The sequence below is a fragment of the Heloderma suspectum genome, chromosome 2, assembly GCF_057233095.1.
Source record: "Heloderma suspectum isolate Gila_16-S chromosome 2, 16-S_ref, whole genome shotgun sequence".
In the NCBI taxonomy this organism is placed as follows: Eukaryota; Metazoa; Chordata; class Lepidosauria; order Squamata; family Helodermatidae; genus Heloderma; species Heloderma suspectum.
Window position 1 is genome coordinate 297,309,958 of NC_139459.1, and position 18,294 is coordinate 297,328,251.

Below are 18,294 nucleotides of genomic sequence, written 5' to 3' on the forward strand. Positions count from 1 at the left end.
ACTGCATAGCTTGTAGCTACATTTATTAATTATAGGTGCGCGGGGGGGGGGGGTCTTTACAAGAAATGCAGCATATGGGAGGAGAGGCTGATCTTTACCTCCTCAGCATGATTGGAACCAAAATGATTTGGCATAACATGTAAATCAGCCTTCAGTCTGCCTCCGCTTTGTGCTGACTGAAAATTCTTGCTGTGTAGGGAAACTTTAATCTGATGTAATATGTCATACCCTGTTGCTGCTTCAGCTATCTAACCTCACTTGATGCTGGTAGTGGTAAACTGGAGCCATGAAATGTGATTGCAATATGCCAGTTCTGACATGATGGCCCTCAAAGGTGCACCCTTTGCTGATGTAATCTCTAGCACTTTTTATACAATGGCTCCACAGCTAGAAACTTCTACCATCTTTAGGAACAGGATTGATACTTTCTCATTTGCTCTTCTCTTCAAGATACAGAATTGAAATTAGGTTGTGCATTCTCATTCACAAAGCTCTGAGAGCACAATCCTATTAATTGCATTCTCACTGCTCGAAAGCCTCCGAACTCATATCTGTTAAGTTTATCTCGTATCCTGGCATCTCCGTTTTCCTCTCCACCCTGCCCACCAGAACGCCCCTTTCCTCCTCCAACATGGTTGCTTTTCCGACCTTGGTGGTTCTTTCCATGCCAGCTGAGAGGGCCAGATCTCCAACTCTCCATTCTGAGGTCGAAGCACTGTCTTCGACTTTAAAAGCGTTTTCCAAGTAATCCTATGGTCCCTGGGACACTCTCCCAGGGACCATAGATATGCAGATATATGTGTGAGTGAGTGTGCAGCCTCCAACCCCCAAGTCAGCATCTCATGTGGCCCTCAAGGCTGAAAAGGTTGTGTACGCCTGCCCTGGAGCTACCACCTAACAGAGCACGCAGTATTGGGCTCAAGAGACAAATGGCATAACTTAGTATAATGTAGCTTCATGTGTTCATAGCATTTTAAATGTCCATGCAGCTAAGCTACCCACAGAACAGTCCAATCAATTTCAGAATAGTTTGAAAAGTGTAAGCAAAATGTATTGGTAAAATGCATACGTAATAGTTTCAAAAAGAGAAATAAGTTACCATGATCTAAAATCAATTTTTTGCTCTCCATTTTAGGCTCTGCCATATGTTGCTCTTTTGATAGCAATGTTGTTTTTCATCTATGCGGTTATTGGAATGCAGGTAATTCAGTACAATATTTCTTTTAAAATAAGGAGATTGTCATTGATTATTTTATATTTATATTTTAATCTTCCATCCCCGGAGACCTTTCCCCTTTGCTCTCTTTCTCTCTCCCTCTCCACTCCCAGTTTCTCCCAACCCCTTTCCTTGCTATTTCTTTCCCTTCCCTGTCCCAAACCTTCTTTCTCTTCCTCCCCCATCCCTAGCTTTGCTATTTCTCTCTCACTCATCCCTTTATCTTACTGTTTCTCTCCACTCCCAGCCTCTAGCCTCACTGTATCTCTCCCCACAACCTCTTTACCTCACTGTTTCTTCCTCTCCCAGCCTCTAGCCTGGCTCTTTCTCTCCCCTCTTCCCCTTTGCTTTGCTATTCCCCCCTGCCCCCTGTCCCAGCCTCTAGCCTCACTATTTCTCTTCCCATCTCTTTTGACTATACAGGCCTCCACGGCAGCCATTACGTGATTAGCTACATCGTCCATGGGATCTATTTTGTGGTGGTGCCCACAGGAGTTTCTCAAATGTTGGGGACCCCTGTTATAATATATCACAATGATCTATCCTATGCTGTCGATATTTGACTTGCCCTGATTATTTGAAAATATTATGAGTATCTTGTTGATATATCAGCAGACTGTTAGTAGTAGATTATAACTCCAGAGCTTTTTCTTCTAAGTGGGAACTAATGAATGGGTCCTAAAGACAAACTGGTTAGCAGAAATTTGGAAATTATTGATTATAATCTATCTCTACTACTACCACCACTAGTAGTAGTAGCAGTATTATATTTGCCCTCACAACAAACCTTTGGAACAGAGTACTATTGATCACATTTTACAACTGGAGGGAATCTAGGATCCAAAGAAGTGACATGAATTTTACATACTTGTCTTTTGGGCAGGAGTAACTGCTTTGTTACTCCTGCCCACAAAAAAAGAGCTCTAACTGTTCACGCAAGTGTGTATTCCAAACACGCATACATATCCGTGTTTGGCAACTTCAAACACAGATGGTGACTTATCCAAAGCTTCACAATTAGTCCATAGCAAAGTTGGGATATGAATCCAGATCTTCGAAGCTTAGACCCTATTCTAACAACTAAACCACACTGTGTCTGCCTTGGCCAATCATGGACCATGAATTTCTGAGTAGGCCCCACTAAAATTAATGAGAGCTGTTCAAGATCATAGTAGTCTACATCAAATGTCAACATGCCTCCATCAAAGATCTTCAGAGAACATGACTATGCTTTCAATCAGGCGTGGGCAACTTGTGGCCCTCCAGATGATTCTGGACTGCAACTCCCATCAGCCCAAGCCAGCATAGCTAATGATAAGGGATGATGGGAGTTGTAGGCCAAAACATCTGGAAGGCCACAAGTTGCCCACCCATGCCTGAAATGCAATAGCCAGAATATTTCAGTAACCATGTTTTGCTTAGGATTTTAAATTTTTCTGCCACATATTTGAGATCTGGGGGTGGGTGGGACCCTGGAAATTACAGGACCATTAGCCTAATGTCTGTCCTAGGTAACATAGTGAAAACTATTATTAGTGCTATTAAACATATAGAAAAACAGGGAAGAATCGGCATGGTATGTGCCAAGAGATATCCTGCCTCACCAGGATTTTATCAACAAGCATGTAGATAAAGCTAATCTTGTACAAACTCCTTCATCAAGGCCCCTGAGTAAATTTAGCAGTCATTAGATAATTTCTTAAAACAGGAAACAAAGATAGGTATAGACACAGTATTCACAATGGAGCACAGTAAGTTATGGGGATTCAGATGGATCTTTACTGGGACCAATACAGTTTAATTCATTCATGAATGGCATGGAGTTGGGGTGAGCAATATGGTAGCCAAGTTTGCAGATGACACCAAATTAATCAGTATGGTGAAAACCCAAGTAGACTTCAAAGAGCTCCAAAGAGTTCTTTCCATACTGGATAAATAGGCAAACAAAATGGCAAATGATATTAAGTGTAGGTAAGTATAAAGTTCATTCTACATATACACCAATGAAGTCTGAAGGGGCAGTGACTAACCAGCATGTGGCAGCAATGAATAAAGGCAAATTCCATAATTATTAGGAAAAGGACTGAAAACAAAACTGCCAATATCAAAATGCCTTTATATAAATTCATGGTGTGGCCAAACTTGGGATTCTGTGTACAGTTCTGGTCACCACACCTCAAAAAGGATATTGTAGAGCTGGAAAAGGTGGAAATTAGGGCAACCAAAATGATCAAGGGGCTTGAGAAACTCCCCTATGAGGAAATGCATTTAGAGCTTTTTAGTCTAGAAAAAGATTACCAAGGGGGCACATGAGAAAGATTTATAAAATTAAAAGTGAGGCCACACAACGAATATTGCTTGGTAGTGGTGGGAGCTGTTTCTGCCTTCTGTTTCTCCCCCGCCAAAACAACAATAAAACCCCAAAAAACACCTGTTTGCCAACCCTGATTTGAAAGAAAGAAAACCAGAGCATGTGCAGTTTTGCATTTTAAACTCACTTAAATCATATCACCATCATGACTACAGAAATGAAATTATGTTTGTTTGTGCTGCGCAGATGCTAAACACATTTACTTGGGAATAAACACAATTTTGATGTAGAAAAGATTAGTATTTGAAAATGAGCCTCTGTAACCATGCCTCCTGATTACAAAATATTTTTAAAATGGGAAGGATGCTGTTTTGACCAGTGTCAGCCCTGGTGGCCCCTGGCATGCTCATCCAGCCCAGGTCCTGAGGCCAAGCCGCTCTGCCACTGCCTCCATCACCTGCCACTCTCTGGGTGATCACTGGGTGGGTGGGTGAGTGGGGGTGATTGCAGGGCCCTTGACTTTGGCCCCAAGGCCCAGCCCTAGCTGCTCATGCACAGTCTGTTTTCCCCTGTTTTGTTTTCCTCTCCCTCTCTTAATAACATTGGAACTTCAGAGTCACCCCACAGAATGAATAGTCATTCATTCAGAATGGAGGAAATAAAGTACTTCTTAGCCCAGCACATTGGCTTGGATTCTACTTCGATGGCATGTTCCTAAAAGGGAGAAGGTGATTACTGCCAGTCCCATCTCCATCTGCAGCCCCTGTGCCATATCCTATGCCATTCCCAAGGGTCCCCTGATGTCAGGGTTGGATTGGAGCCCAGAGAGCCCCAAAGCAGTTCTGATTCTGAGGAAGAGATATAAACCATGGGAGAGGAACCCACACGCTGTTCAGAGGAGCAGCCAGGGGGAGAGCCCCTTCCGGTACACATTCCTGAGAGTGATAATGACCCTGGCAGGGAGATGAAGGCACAACAGCAGTTTCTGGACGCTAGGTGCCAGCATAGCGTCAAGCGGGAGATGGCAGGCGCTGAGAGGAGGCGCTCAGCCTGCTTGGCGCAACGGCAGCAGCAGTGCCCCGATGCCCCACAAGAAAGGGGTGGACTCTCTCCTCCTAGCCCATAAGTTCAGAGGTTTCCCGCCATCCCCTCCAAATGGAGATCAACTGATTCCTAAGGTTAGAACCCCCAAGTAGGCAGCTCTCTTAAGTCTCACTCGCAGGAGCAAGCATCATTAGGTTGAATGGAAATAAAGCCTTGGAAAAGAGCCCTATTGTCTGCGTGTTGATTCTGGCTACCTGAGGATTTCAGAAGGCAGCAGGGGTGACCTCCTGACACCCAACCACCAGGAGCAGATTCAGGGAGGGAACACAGGGAGATGCAGAGGGAAGGGGAAAACAGGAAACCCCTGTTAAGTGAACAGGAACTCTGTTTGATTCATGGAAAGACAGTAAGGAGCCAAGCCATTTGTCAATTATGTTCATGGCCTACATGGCTTAAAAGAGGAAAAGACAAATTTATGGAGGCTGGGTCTATCATCAGCTATTATCCATGACTGCTGAATGTTCAGTATGCTACTGAATTCAAGTTGCTGGAATCAAACGAGGTGGCCTTTGCTTTCATCATCTGTAGGCTTCCCAGGGAGCCATCTGGCTTGCCATGGCTGATCTTATCCAGTAAGACTTTTCTTATATTCTTACTATCAACGTTGCTGGAGAGTAAAACAAAATAATGCTGGATCAACGTTTCTTCCTTTTTCAGGTTTTTGGCAAAGTTGCTCTGAAGGATGGTAGTCAAATTAACAGGAACAACAACTTTCAGACTTTTCCCCAAGCAGTGCTGCTTCTCTTCCGGTAGATTTTATTTGTTCTTTTGTTGTTATTGATACCTGAATTATAAAACTTTGTGGAGGTTCCTCCGTCCCACATTGGTGGATTCTACAGACATTCTACAATTCTGTCTTAAAGTTTAAACTTGGCATAATATAACAATTACTTTGTTCCTTGCAGTGTGTAATTAATGCTCATTTTCAGATGTCATAAACAAGTGTTGAGGGCAGCGGGAAGTTAGAATAGTGTATGACAACTCTGCAGTGTAGTCCAGTGTTGTTACCCAGTTTCCTGGTGTGTGTATGTGTATGTGTATGTGTTTAAGGAGGTGCAATGTAGTATGTGTGTGTATGTATGTGTGTTTAAGGAAGTACAAGTGTGAATTTGATTGTAGCAGCAGTGTAATGTATGAAGGGCTATAGGGGATTGTGATGTATGTATGTGTGTATATTGCTTTAAAAGAACCTGCCATTTTTCGTCCTTCCAGGTGGCCTGGGTGGGGCTTCTCCCACTGTCTTAGTGCAGGCTTTGGAACTGAGACAGTGTGCCATGCAGTTCCTCACAGTCTTTTCTTTTGTGCTGTAGTAATAAAGAATGCTCTTGTGAAGGGCTCTGAGTCTATTGTATGTTGCCTGGAGAGCAGAGCCTAGGGGTGGACTGCAAGCTGAACAGGTTACCCGTCCTCCCCATATTAACCACACCCTTCATACCTGTATGAGCCCTTCGCCCCAGAGCCATTATGAGGGTGAAGGGCGCTAGGGAAAGAATTGAGGATTTCAGATTTTGGTGGAAACACAGTGTCTGGGTACAAGTTCTGCCCAGTGAGAAACAACAGAGAGGTAGACCTGGTATGCAAATCTCTCAGAGGTCAGGTCTACATATCTTGGTAGACCTGGTGCCCAGGCCTTGTCACTGCTCAGTCACCAGATCTACAAGAAATGGTAGACATGTTGTCTGATGCTATCAGAACTTAAAAAAAAAAAAAGGCAATCATACACAAAATGTGCAATTCCAGGAAAAAATATGCAATTCCAAAACAACATTCTTGCAGTTGCAAATTCAAACCATGCCAAAGTTGTATTATGTTAGCTTATGATGTAAAAAGTATCTGATAACAATGTGAAAGTGAAGTCCAGGCTCCTCTAGAATCCTAAACTCTGATCAACCATGCCTGTTTCTCCCCACCCCCAAAGACACTCCCCAGACACTGTCGATACCAATGTTTCCAAAATGAAGGAAAGTGATCTAGGACAAGCTAGGTGAAGTTGTCAAGGCGAATAAGGGCTATGATGCCATAAAATATCCAATATATGACCGTCTTAAGATGACTGTATTTTGTTTTGCATCTGGTTTTTTTCTTAGTTTTTTCATTTGTTAATATCTGTCACATCGATTAAAGTTTTGTTGGAGTTCATGATGCCCCTTGTGTGGAGCATGACTATAACACTCTTCTGCATTAGCACTGTCAAATTCCCAGGATTTCTTCCACTCTATGTAGGCTTCCAAATGTCATGGAACGCATTTCTAAGCAAATGAGCAAACACAACAAAAATGCACAGTGTGTTGTAATGGCATGTGCTATTTGTGCAAATTACAATCACATACCATTGTGCAATTTACCTCCCACCCCCCACCAGGAACATTTCCTGGGGACACCCATGGCCTGAAGAACTGTTTCCAAGAGGGAGGCCCCTCCTCTATGATTGAATCAGGAAGGGAACAGGGGGAGGGCACAGCCACAGATGTGACAGTTGGGACCTGTCAGATAAGGACTGGTGCTTGGCCTGAGAGAGAGAAGGTGATGGATTCAATCTAAGCTTGCTCTTGGTCCCCTGCCTATATAGCTGTACTACCCTTTAAATGACCCCACGGTTGGTGTAGCTAAGGACTGTAGCAAGTTTGTCTCTTTTGCACCTGAGTGTATGTTCTGTGGGTTGATCCTTGTTTTCCATCTGTAAACCCTGCCTTTTTACTTCTGAATAAATAAGCCCCATTTTGAATACTCCTTCTTTGTAGACCTCCCCTGCAATGCCTTATACTCGACCCTGCTTACTGTGTTTGGATTTATAGAGATCAAGGGTGCTTCAAGCCCAGACAAGGGAATATGGAAAATAGGGAATGGTCAGTGGTATCTTACGGTGTCATTCTGCAGCTAGCAGAGCCCCACCAGATCTTTCAGTTGGGCAACTGGTTGCTCATGACACTTGCCCAACTGGTTGCACAACCTGTTGCACAACCTGTTGCACAATGGGTTGTGCAAGTCCCAGGCGCAACCGGTTGCACAAAACTTATGCACAACTGGTTGCACAATGGGTTGTGCAAGCGGAATGCACAACCACTTGCGCCACTGTGCCTGTGCAGATGTAAATTTAGTTGCACATATTTCGGAAGTCAGTTTCTGTTAGCACAACATCACTTGCACTAATGGAATGGCACAGTTGGATATTGCCTGGTGGCGGTGACACTACCTGAGCAGATCTTGGGTATAATTAGTTATGTATTAATATCGTAGAGTGTCCTAAGTCATAGGGAGGTGTTACACATCACAATGATCTTGCCTGAATTTCTTACAGAAAACTTTTCCAATGTTTTGTTTTTATATTACTGGCAAGAATCTTCCAACCCTTGTGTAATCGCCAGGCAGAAGACATGAAAGGATATTCTTGACTGTTTAGCCCACTATACCTTGGGCCTGTGCTCCAAAGATATGTATGGTTCTGATGTGCTCACAGATTTCTGCATAAGAATGGGTCCCCCTTTCACTTCAAAGCATTCTCACACACTGAAGCCAGTGTGTTATCCCCTACTCTTGTGGACTTCAGTGGACGCATTGAAAGTGATAACTGGACTCACATGTATATGGATGAATAAAGAAACTTAGCATGAATACGTTACTCCACTGTAAGCACTAAGAGAAATTAATGTAAAACGGTACCCTCTTGCATCTCAGCTGCATCCAGAAAAATAAACCAGGAGTCATCTCCCTAAAAACAGCTTCAGAGTTCTACCCTGCTTCTTGATGGTGATTTTCTACCACTGTTTTTTACAAAGAAGAGTGATTAAAGTATCACAAAGCATTTGCATAATTTCATTATTACCAAACGTCTAGGTTATTGTGTTGATGCCACTTGATTTTTCCTAGTGAAGGATCCTAGTGAAGGTTTTTCCTAGTGAAGGATCCTTGGTGTTCAAGAGACATGACATCAGATAAGGATGCAGTTTCCTATGTTTGGGAATAATAAATGCTGTTATGGCTGTTGTTCAATCACTTTTAAGATGTTTCAGATAATAAATACAAAGTGGTCTCTCATTTGATTGTAGGCACTTCAGCAATAAGTAAACAACACACTTGGTGCTGCCAAAGAAGAACAATGTTATATACAGTCTTTTTACAGCCACAACAGGAACACAACACTCTTGTACAAAATGATAGCACTGGAGTGGATATTGTATTTTTCTCTTATTGTGTTCCAAAACAATTTCTTCCAGGTTAGACATGAATCAGTAATGATGTACATTATAGAGGGGAAAATTTCAGAAGGTGCAACTCTTTCAGTCATAATAGTGCAAGGACAGACAAAACTGCATCTACTGAAACTTTCCATTCTATGCATCATTTAAACATACTGGAGCTTTCTCAGGGCCTGAGCTTGACAACCCTAATTTTGTTACGGAAAAAATAGTTTGCACATGAAGGAGTTTTGTTCTGTGAGTTCAGTCAAGACATTTCCGAGTAGGCACATACGCAAATGTTCAGTTTGCCCAATAGATTAAAAATTGTGATGGAAAAACTACTAGAACATAAGAAATACCAAGTAGGAAATCAGTACATTCGTGCTGATTTCTTCCTTCACTGTAATTCACTGAAAATGTTGATGGGGGAATGATCATACCTCTTCATATTCTAAAAGAAGTGAAAATATGCACCTTCACTTCTGCTGGATTAGAAACAGCTTAGCACAAATGTATCTTTAAATTTCCCATTGAGCTAAGCATAAGCAAAGTTCCTGCTGTGAAGGACCGGTGGATCACTGTTCCTGAGCCCAGAAGTGCTTGCGGTCCATTTGGGATAGAGCACACTGTTGTAGTATCATCACTAACCAGGAAGGGAAGAGAAGGGATAGGCCAGGGCATCCCATGTACTGGCTTCCAGCTAGTGTGTTGGTTGCCAAAGACCATTGTGCAGATGTGTCACCAATACAGCAGAAATGGCAAATGGAAGTAGAAGGGCAGGCTGTGTTGGCCTCCCCATCTTCTTTCCATCCTCATGACTCACAAACACCCTTGTTGTACAGTGGGCTATGAGTAGTCAGTGCATTTAATAGTTAGTGTGTCCACCCTGCAGACCTTCTTTCTCATAGTCCAAGTAGTGTGCACTGGGATGGTGAGTGGGGGTGGACTGGATGTCCTGATGTCTTATGGGTAGGAACTGAGGTGTGCTGGGACACCCCTAGTGTGTTGGGTAACCCCTGGTGGACCTGGTGTGCTGGGATACCCCCAGCATGCCTGCAGCATATGCATCGATCCCAGGAGTTGAGTGGTTGCTAGGGTAGGGTGACAGTGGCTGTGTATGCTCATTCCCTGGTGCACTTGTACGCGCATGGAACCTACAGATTGTACCCTCATGTGACATTGTCTGGGGCCACTGTCACCAAATAGTAAGAATACCATAATTTTAATTGAAGCAATGCTATCTGACTAATTTACCTTTGCTTTGTTCCACATTAAAGATGTGCCACAGGGGAGGCTTGGCAGGAGATCATGTTGGCTTGTATGCCTGGGAAACGATGTGATCCAGAGTCTGATTATAACCCAGGGGAAGAATTCACATGCGGAAGCAATTTTGCCATTATTTATTTCATCAGTTTCTATATGTTGTGTGCCTTTTTGGTGAGTCCAGAAACTGGAACATCCTTAAACATTGTGACTAGACAATATTTTACCAGGAAAAGACACTGTAGAATAATTTGATGAGTCTATAAAATACATGGTTACATGGTTAAGTATTCATGGCTTGTGGCATGAAGTTCCACTGAGCAAATTTAGAGGAGATGTTTGCTGCAAAATTCAGTCCAGGATTCACATTGTGATTTTACATGCAATATGCTGAGAAAATAATGGGCCAGTTTGCATGATCAAGCAGCCCACCATGGCTTATTTAAGCCCCACTGGGCTGTGGCACATGCAGGCAGCCATTCTGAATATGCAAGCCATGATGGCAGCTTGTTGTGTCATCCGAACGTGGAGAGGGTGAGTTGTTAACAAACCACCTAGAATGCATGGGTTCCGACGACATGACAAGCCGCAGTTGTGGCTTGACTTTTCAGAAGTTGCCCACCATGCACCAGCATGTGCCAAAACCCACTGTGGCTGAAATAGGCCCTGGTGGGCTGCAGTGATCATGCAGACCAGGTTGATATAGAGCTCAATCAAGCAGGAAGGTTTCCCCACTGCATTGTGCCCATCGTTGTAATTTTTCCTCTTTCTTTTAACCAAAGGCTTTCTTCACATAACTTTCTGACTGAAGTTGATTGAAAGGCAATGTATTTACTTAAAGGGCACATATTCAATACTATTGTGTTAGTTAAGTGTAGCATTTCCTTTTCTTTTTCTGTTTTGCTTTGCTGTTGCTGCAATTTTCATTGTAAAACTAAAGGCAATCCACCCAAAGTTAAAATCCCCAGGGCAGATGTAACATGCCCAGGTTCATGGGAAGCTGCCTTGTCCTAGAATCTCCGTCAGTGTCTTACATTGCTTCTGACCTTTAAAGGCCTAAATGGCCTGGGGCCAGAGTATCTTAAGCATTGCCTCCACTCATTGAACCTGCCCAACCCATGGGCTTGGCTTCTGAAGCCCTGCTCCATGTGTCCCCTGCCCCGCCACTATCTGAAGTTCGGCATGAGGCAGAGTGGGAGACCCCTTTCAGCCCAAGGGCCAAATTACATTTTGGAGAAATTCTTGGGGGCTGCATTCCAGTGGTAGGCAGGGCCAGAGGGAAGAGGGTTGAGGCCAAAATGCCAAACATACTAACATATTTTTGCATGAAGCTCTTACTGCTATTATCTAAGCCTTTGGAGAGGCATTTCAGCCTTTTAGAATGGGCAACAACCCATGCAAAAACTGAGAAACACAAAATGATCAGCAGTCAGAGGAAAGGGTGCGGCTAGGATAAGGGGGTGTGGATATCTGGTGAACCGTGGAGGACTAGATTTGGCTCCCAGATTTTTATTTTTATTTATTTATTATTAAATTTATTAATGGCCTATCTGGCTGGTCACCCAGCCACTCTGGGCGATGTACAGCATACAATAAAACAGTTTAAAACAATAAAATTGTACAATAAAAACATTTTCTAAAATACCGTAACCCACCCCAAATGCCTGCCTGAACAACCACGTTTTTAATGCACGACGGAAGCTCATTAAAGACATTTGGCCTGTGAGCCCAATGTTCCCCATGTCTAGCATAAGGAATAGAGCCTTTTCTGTGGTGTGACCTAGACAGTGGAACACCCTTCCAAAATACATTTGTCTGGCCTCCTTGCCTTTCAGCATGTAGCTAACAGCACAATCCTATAAATACCCTGTTTTTCTAGAGAGGGATTTAAAGTTGAACAAAGTGTCTTGCCCAAGGACCACTGGAGTGTACATGAGTGAGAAGGGATCTGAAGCAAGTATATTACTTTCTCCACAGTCTAGTAGTGTTATTGAAAATGGGTGTAGGGTTAATGTCTAAGGGCACAATCCTATGCATGTTTAGACAGAAAAAGTCCTACAACTCCCAGCATTCTCCCAGCCACTTTCTAAAGTGTTGGACCAAGTTGTGGTCCATGGGGGTCTGACTCCATTTGGCCTCCATTTGGCCTTCAGGTAGCACCCTGGCTTGGACTAGCACTGATCATGTAGTTTGTGAATCTTCCAGAGATTATAATTTGATGTATATATTTAAAAATGTCTCTCACACATGCACACCTGTGCACACACATCCAGAACGTTGTTAATCGTTCACATTTTTCATATTAATATCAATATTACTAAATAATTCCTTCAATTGTTTTAAGATTATCAACCTCTTTGTGGCTGTCATCATGGACAACTTTGATTATCTGACACGTGATTGGTCTATTCTTGGTCCACATCATCTGGATGAATTTAAAAGAATATGGTCAGAATACGATCCTGAAGCAAAGTAAGTTAGACTTGTCATTGTGCTACAGAGTCTGTGCTTACCAGAGGAGAAAAACACTAAAAAAAACAGTAATTTAAAGTTACATGGAATTAATCAGTGAATGCTGTACTTCTTTTGTAGGGGGAGAATAAAACACCTTGACGTTGTTACCTTGTTGCGACGCATACAGCCTCCTCTTGGTTTTGGTAAATTATGTCCTCACAGAGTTGCATGCAAGGTAGGCTTTTCTGCCTTTCAGAACAATTACTATTTATTGTGTCAATACTTCTGCCTAATGTAATTCGCTAGTGAAGAGAGTCTTGTAAATGTAATTCGCTAGTGAGGAGAGTCTTGTAAATGTAATTCGCTAGTGAGGAGAGTCTTGTAAATGCAATTCGCTAGTGAGGAGAGTCTTGTAAATGCAATTCGCTAGTGAGGAGAGTCTTGTAAATGCAATTCGCTAGTGAGGAGAGTCTTGTAAATGCAATTCGCTAGTGAGGAGAGTCTTGTAAATGCAATTCGCTAGTGAGGAGAGTCTTGTAAATGCAATTCGCTAGTGAGGAGAGTCTTGTAAATGCAATTCGCTAGTGAGGAGAGTTTTGTAAATGCAATTCGCTAGTGAGGAGAGTCTTGTAAATGCAATTCGCTAGTGAGGAGAGTCTTGTAAATGCAATTCGCTAGTGAGGAGAGTCTTGTAAATGTAATTCGCTAGTGAGGAGAGTCTTGTAAATGTAATTCGCTAGTGAGGAGAGTCTTGTAAATGTAATTCGCTAGTGAGGAGAGTCTTGTAAATGTAATTCGCTAGTGAGGAGAGTCTTGTAAATGTAATTCGCTAGTGAGGAGAGTCTTGTAAATGTAATTCGCTAGTGAGGAGAGTCTTGTAAATGCAATTCGCTAGTGAGGAGAGTCTTGTAAATGCAATTCGCTAGTGAGGAGAGTCTTGTAAATGCAATTCGCTAGTGAGGAGAGTCTTGTAAATGCAATTCGCTAGTGAGGAGAGTCTTGTAAATGCAATTCGCTAGTGAGGAGAGTCTTGTAAATGCAATTCGCTAGTGAGGAGAGTCTTGTAAATGCAATTCGCTAGTGAGGAGAGTCTTGTAAATGCAATTCGCTAGTGAGGAGAGTCTTGTAAATGCAATTCGCTAGTGAGGAGAGTCTTGTAAATGTAATTCGCTAGTGAGGAGAGTCTTGTAAATGTAATTCGCTAGTGAGGAGAGTCTTGTAAATGTAATTCGCTAGTGAGGAGAGTCTTGTAAATGTAATTCGCTAGTGAGGAGAGTCTTGTAAATGTAATTCGCTAGTGAGGAGAGTCTTGTAAATGTAATTCGCTAGTGAGGAGAGTCTTGTAAATTCAAGGAGCCTGATTCACCAGTGTTGCAACAATATTTTTTCCTTAGGCTCTTTTCGATCTTACTAACAAACAAACAAGCAAAATGCCCACGTCCTGTTCTTGTCCTGGCTTGCTGAGTTAGAACATTATGTGGGTTGTGTGTGGTAGTAAAAAGGAGTTTTGGAGAGACTAGGGGTGTCTCTACATTAAGCAAAAAACCACATCCTTTCCGGAGCTTCCTGCTTTCAGTTTCTTTGTGGGATTAGGAAGGGCTTCTTTACACAGCAGCCACGTGATTTAAACTGAGAGAGTGCCTTCCTCCCTCCCTGGCATGTGTGGAAAGGAGTGGTGGTGGTGGTCTTGTTTTCGTAGCTCAACTTCTGCTGTACTGTTTTCTCGCAGCCCCAGGAAACCTCTGACTTACTTCTTGAGTAGACATAAAATGTAAGATTGTGCTGTAAGTCTGCAACCCCCGGCACACTTACTTGGGAGTAAGCCTCATTGAACTCAATGGGACTTACTTCTGAGTAGACATAAGATCACCCTGTAAGTCGGCAACCCTTGGCACACTTACTTGGGAGTAAGCCCCATTGAACTTAATAGGGTGCTCTGAAACAACAGAGGACGTTGCTTCTGAGCTTGGTGGGGTGGCGGATCAGATGTGTCTCCCTTCATTACAGGGAGGCATTTTACCCTCTTCCCCCTCCAACTGAGAAATGCGGAGGCAGGAGTCACAGTCAGCAGATGATTCTTGCCCTCGCGCCTTCAAATCTCTCGGGTCTCCTTCTGTGCAACCCTGCTCCCATCCTCAATGCTTTTGTCATCCTGACTGTGCCCCCAACAACTGAAAACACCCACAGCAGGCAGACACAGTGGTTTCTTCCGCTATTGGAGAGTTTCACAGGGAGATTATGGAACTCCTGTTCCGTGGGCTGGGAAAAATACCACATTATATTTGAGCTGGGGAAAACAGGAGATAGGCTGGGGGAAATTGCGGGAGGCACCTTGGATGTTAACAGTGTCATGTAAAGAGCCTGCAAACTTCCAAGAGAGAGCCATCTCAATAGCAAGATAAAAGCTCCATGTGATGAACCCTCAGTTTAGCCAAAATGTCATCTCTTGTTCGCCAGCTTTGAAGAGAAAGTGAACAAGCCCCATCTAAACCTATGTAACCAAAGCTACATTATGCATGTAGAACCTTCCAACTCATTGTAATTAATAGTGCAAGCACAAGGCTTGCTACATGAACAAGCCTTGTGCTTGCACATCCTTTTTCCCCCCTCCCCATATGCTCCAGTTTAGTTAGTTACTTCCTTTCTTGAGGAAACCATAGTTTCCAGTTCATGGTTTGAAAACCTGGTTTGGAGAGCAGATACAAACCATAGTTTGTTGATTCACATGTAACAGCAACCAATGTCTTGCACTAAAGAAGAAATAAGTAATCAGAGTGCATGACAGAAGGAGAGTATATGCAAACACAAAGTACGTTCACGTTGTGCTAAACCATGGTTTGGCTTTAAGTCTGAACCAGCTCATTCTCTCTTACATTTTTAAGTATCTTGTTTTTAACATGCTGAAACCTGCTATGAGCTTTGTGCTTCAGCAGTTAAAATGACAAACAATTAAGAACATAAATATTGCCTTGCTGAGTCAGACCAAAAATCCTCATGGACTAGGATTCGTCACCAGCTGAGAAAAGTCACATGTCCCTAAATTGTCCACAGGGAGAGTGAGATGGAAAGAACCATCCCCTCTTGTTTGAGCCCATCTGATAAATAAGATGGTTACTGAAAAAACATGGCAAACAGGGCTTGTATGATTAGAATTGGAGCAAGGCTCAAACAAAAGGGTGGGCATTTCAGACAGAGGCATCCAGAGGCATTGTCATGAAGTCTCCTTTTTATCAGCCCCCCAGACCTCAATTAATATTATTTGGGGCAATTTGCTTATCAGCGGGTCTAATCTATCCCAAAGTGGCACATTTACCTCTCATTGATTTCATGGGAGAGCTAAACATGAATGTGAACTAAACATTTCATTAACAAATGGAAAGAAATGGGACTTAAAAGTGCTTAACTTTGTGTCAGATATTTACCCCCGCCCCTAAGGTGGGGGCATTGAATTCTTGGCAACCATTTTAAGGTGCTACGTTTCCATGAAGTATAAATCACATACTGTCTACAATAGATTTTGATCTAGTATCAGGCAGAATTTCTCTCTTCTACAGACATGGTCATAGGCTAAGCCTCTGGTAGTCAAAAGGCTCATATTATGGCCAATTGACTGCAATTTTCCCCCATATGTGTTTTATCTGATGCTGTGTGTGTGTGTGTGTGTATTCTTCAATGTCTGACAAACATAAACTGAGATTTCTTTGTATTTGTTTATTTCTTAAACATCTGCAGAGGTTGGTAGCCATGAACATGCCCCTAAACAGTGATGGAACCGTTATGTTTAATGCTACTCTATTTGCTTTGGTAAGAACAGCCCTGAAGATTAAAACAGAAGGTAAGAGAATGAGATGCATATTTCCAAAGCACTTTCTGTTTTCCCTTGTGAAATTATTACTCTGTGCTGAGAATCTGATGTACCTAGTGGCCAACTCTGTAGACTTTCCAAATGTAAAAGATTGCTCTAATGTCTAAGCATTCCCAACTGAGTTACTTGGCCCAGATCCCAGGCTTGTGAAACAATCATCACTGTCAAAGCATTATGAGGCAAAATCTCTTGAACTGTCTAACATGGTATACAGAATTGTCTTTTGTCTCTTGTCAGATGTAGAAGAGACAGCCTCAAGCCATCCAGTACTGCTGACTGGAATCTTGTACCATCCATCTTGTCTGGATCCTAGCCTGTGCATGTTCTGTTTTATGCAAATATAAACTTCCTTTACAGGATTTAGCCCTCTGTCTGTCTTGAACTTTAAGCACGGTTCTTTCTGTAATTCAGAAGCAAACTGCATCTGAAGCCATATCTGAAGCCACGTCATCTTTTTCAGGTGCAGCTCACTTATGACGTGATAGCATTGTGTGTATGGAAACCCATAAGGTTATGGCCATTCAAGGAGATTACTGTGGATATGCCTCATCCCAGCTCCCATCTTAGATGCCCCCCCAATACATTTGATTCTCATTATGTTGGAGAGCTACCAGGTGTCTTTATTAATAGATGTCAACTGTTCTCTCACAAGAATACAGACAAGAGTTGAATCTGTTCTTCTGGGAGCAAACCCTGCACAATAAAAAAATTGATGTAAAACATGAGGCAGAGCCCTACACCCCAAATATTTATGTTTATGTCATCAGAGGGTCTCATAGTTCAGTACTATGTTGCAGCAACACTTCTTCATATTTTCACATTTCAGTTGTTTTAAGTAGGGCCTCATGCTTTCAGACAGTGTTTGGATATTTGAACATGCTGCTATGCTATGTGATATACATATATACTGTATGTTGACATAGTCTAATTTTCAGAATGGCTTGTATGCAAAGAAACATGAACAGAATTCCACTGACATAATGGCATTGCTCCCCACTCCTGCAGCCCCTTGCAACTGCCCAAACTCTGCTCCAGAACAGTATGAAATGTGTGTGTGGGGGTGGGGTGGGGAGCTGTAGCTGGAGAGGAAGACTGTTTTTTCCTCCACTCCTTTTCGTGCACAGAATTGCCTTCCACTCACTGAGCTTGTTCACATGACACGGTGGCAATTCTGGGTTATTTAACCCAAGAATTGCTGGAGACACAGGAAGCTTTCCTGTCTTGTTTAGTGATGTGCAAACCCATAAACTCTGGTTTTTTTATGGGTTAAACAACCCAGAGTTAACCTAACAACAAACGATGAGCAATTGTTGGATTAACTCTGGGTTGTTCATAAACAACCCAGAGGTTCTAGGTTCACATGTCATAAAACAAACCAGTAACTGGGTTCCTGGGTGGTTGATTAAAACTGGAAACAAGTATGTTGCTCATATGCTCCATTCATCCCTGCAATTCCTGAATTAAATAACCCGGGAATTGCTTCCATGACATACGAACCAAGTCACTCTCCTGAAATGCAAGGTAATGAATGTTTGTGTAATTATTAGATCGTTAAAAGTATATTATTGTCAATGAAATAACATATGTATTCAGATAACAGTTTTTCATTCAACACAAATATTAAATCCATTTCAATACTCTATATGTTGAGGGGCCCATTTCAGCCACATATATGGGCCCTCAAGTTAGAGAACCAGTCCTTCCTTGTACACCATTCACCCCTTGTTCACAGTTACTTCTTTCACTGATCTGTAAATTAAAAAAAAAATTAAAAAAGCAAATACACTAGAGGTTGTATCTGAAGCAATCCCAGCCAGTCAGGGATCACTAATCACACAACCAACCAGATGTGGCTATGTGACAATGTCACAAAGCCAAATAAGAGTGAAGGTATTGAGCAGTA

The 18,294-nt window shown here is 42.5% G+C and overlaps 1 protein-coding gene across 2 annotated transcripts in view; it reads left to right on the plus strand.

The window, feature by feature from the left end:
* Positions 1-18,294, plus strand: part of CACNA1D (calcium voltage-gated channel subunit alpha1 D) — a 302,650-nt gene that overhangs the window by 237,297 nt on the left and 47,059 nt on the right. For both annotated transcript variants that reach the window (XM_084832473.1, XM_084832474.1), the window contains 6 exons: positions 1,136-1,201; positions 5,289-5,380; positions 10,087-10,246; positions 12,417-12,544; positions 12,665-12,761; positions 16,259-16,361. In XM_084832473.1, the coding sequence (XP_084688599.1) occupies positions 1,136-1,201; positions 5,289-5,380; positions 10,087-10,246; positions 12,417-12,544; positions 12,665-12,761; positions 16,259-16,361 (646 nt within the window). The remainder of the gene's footprint in view (positions 1-1,135; positions 1,202-5,288; positions 5,381-10,086; positions 10,247-12,416; positions 12,545-12,664; positions 12,762-16,258; positions 16,362-18,294) is intronic.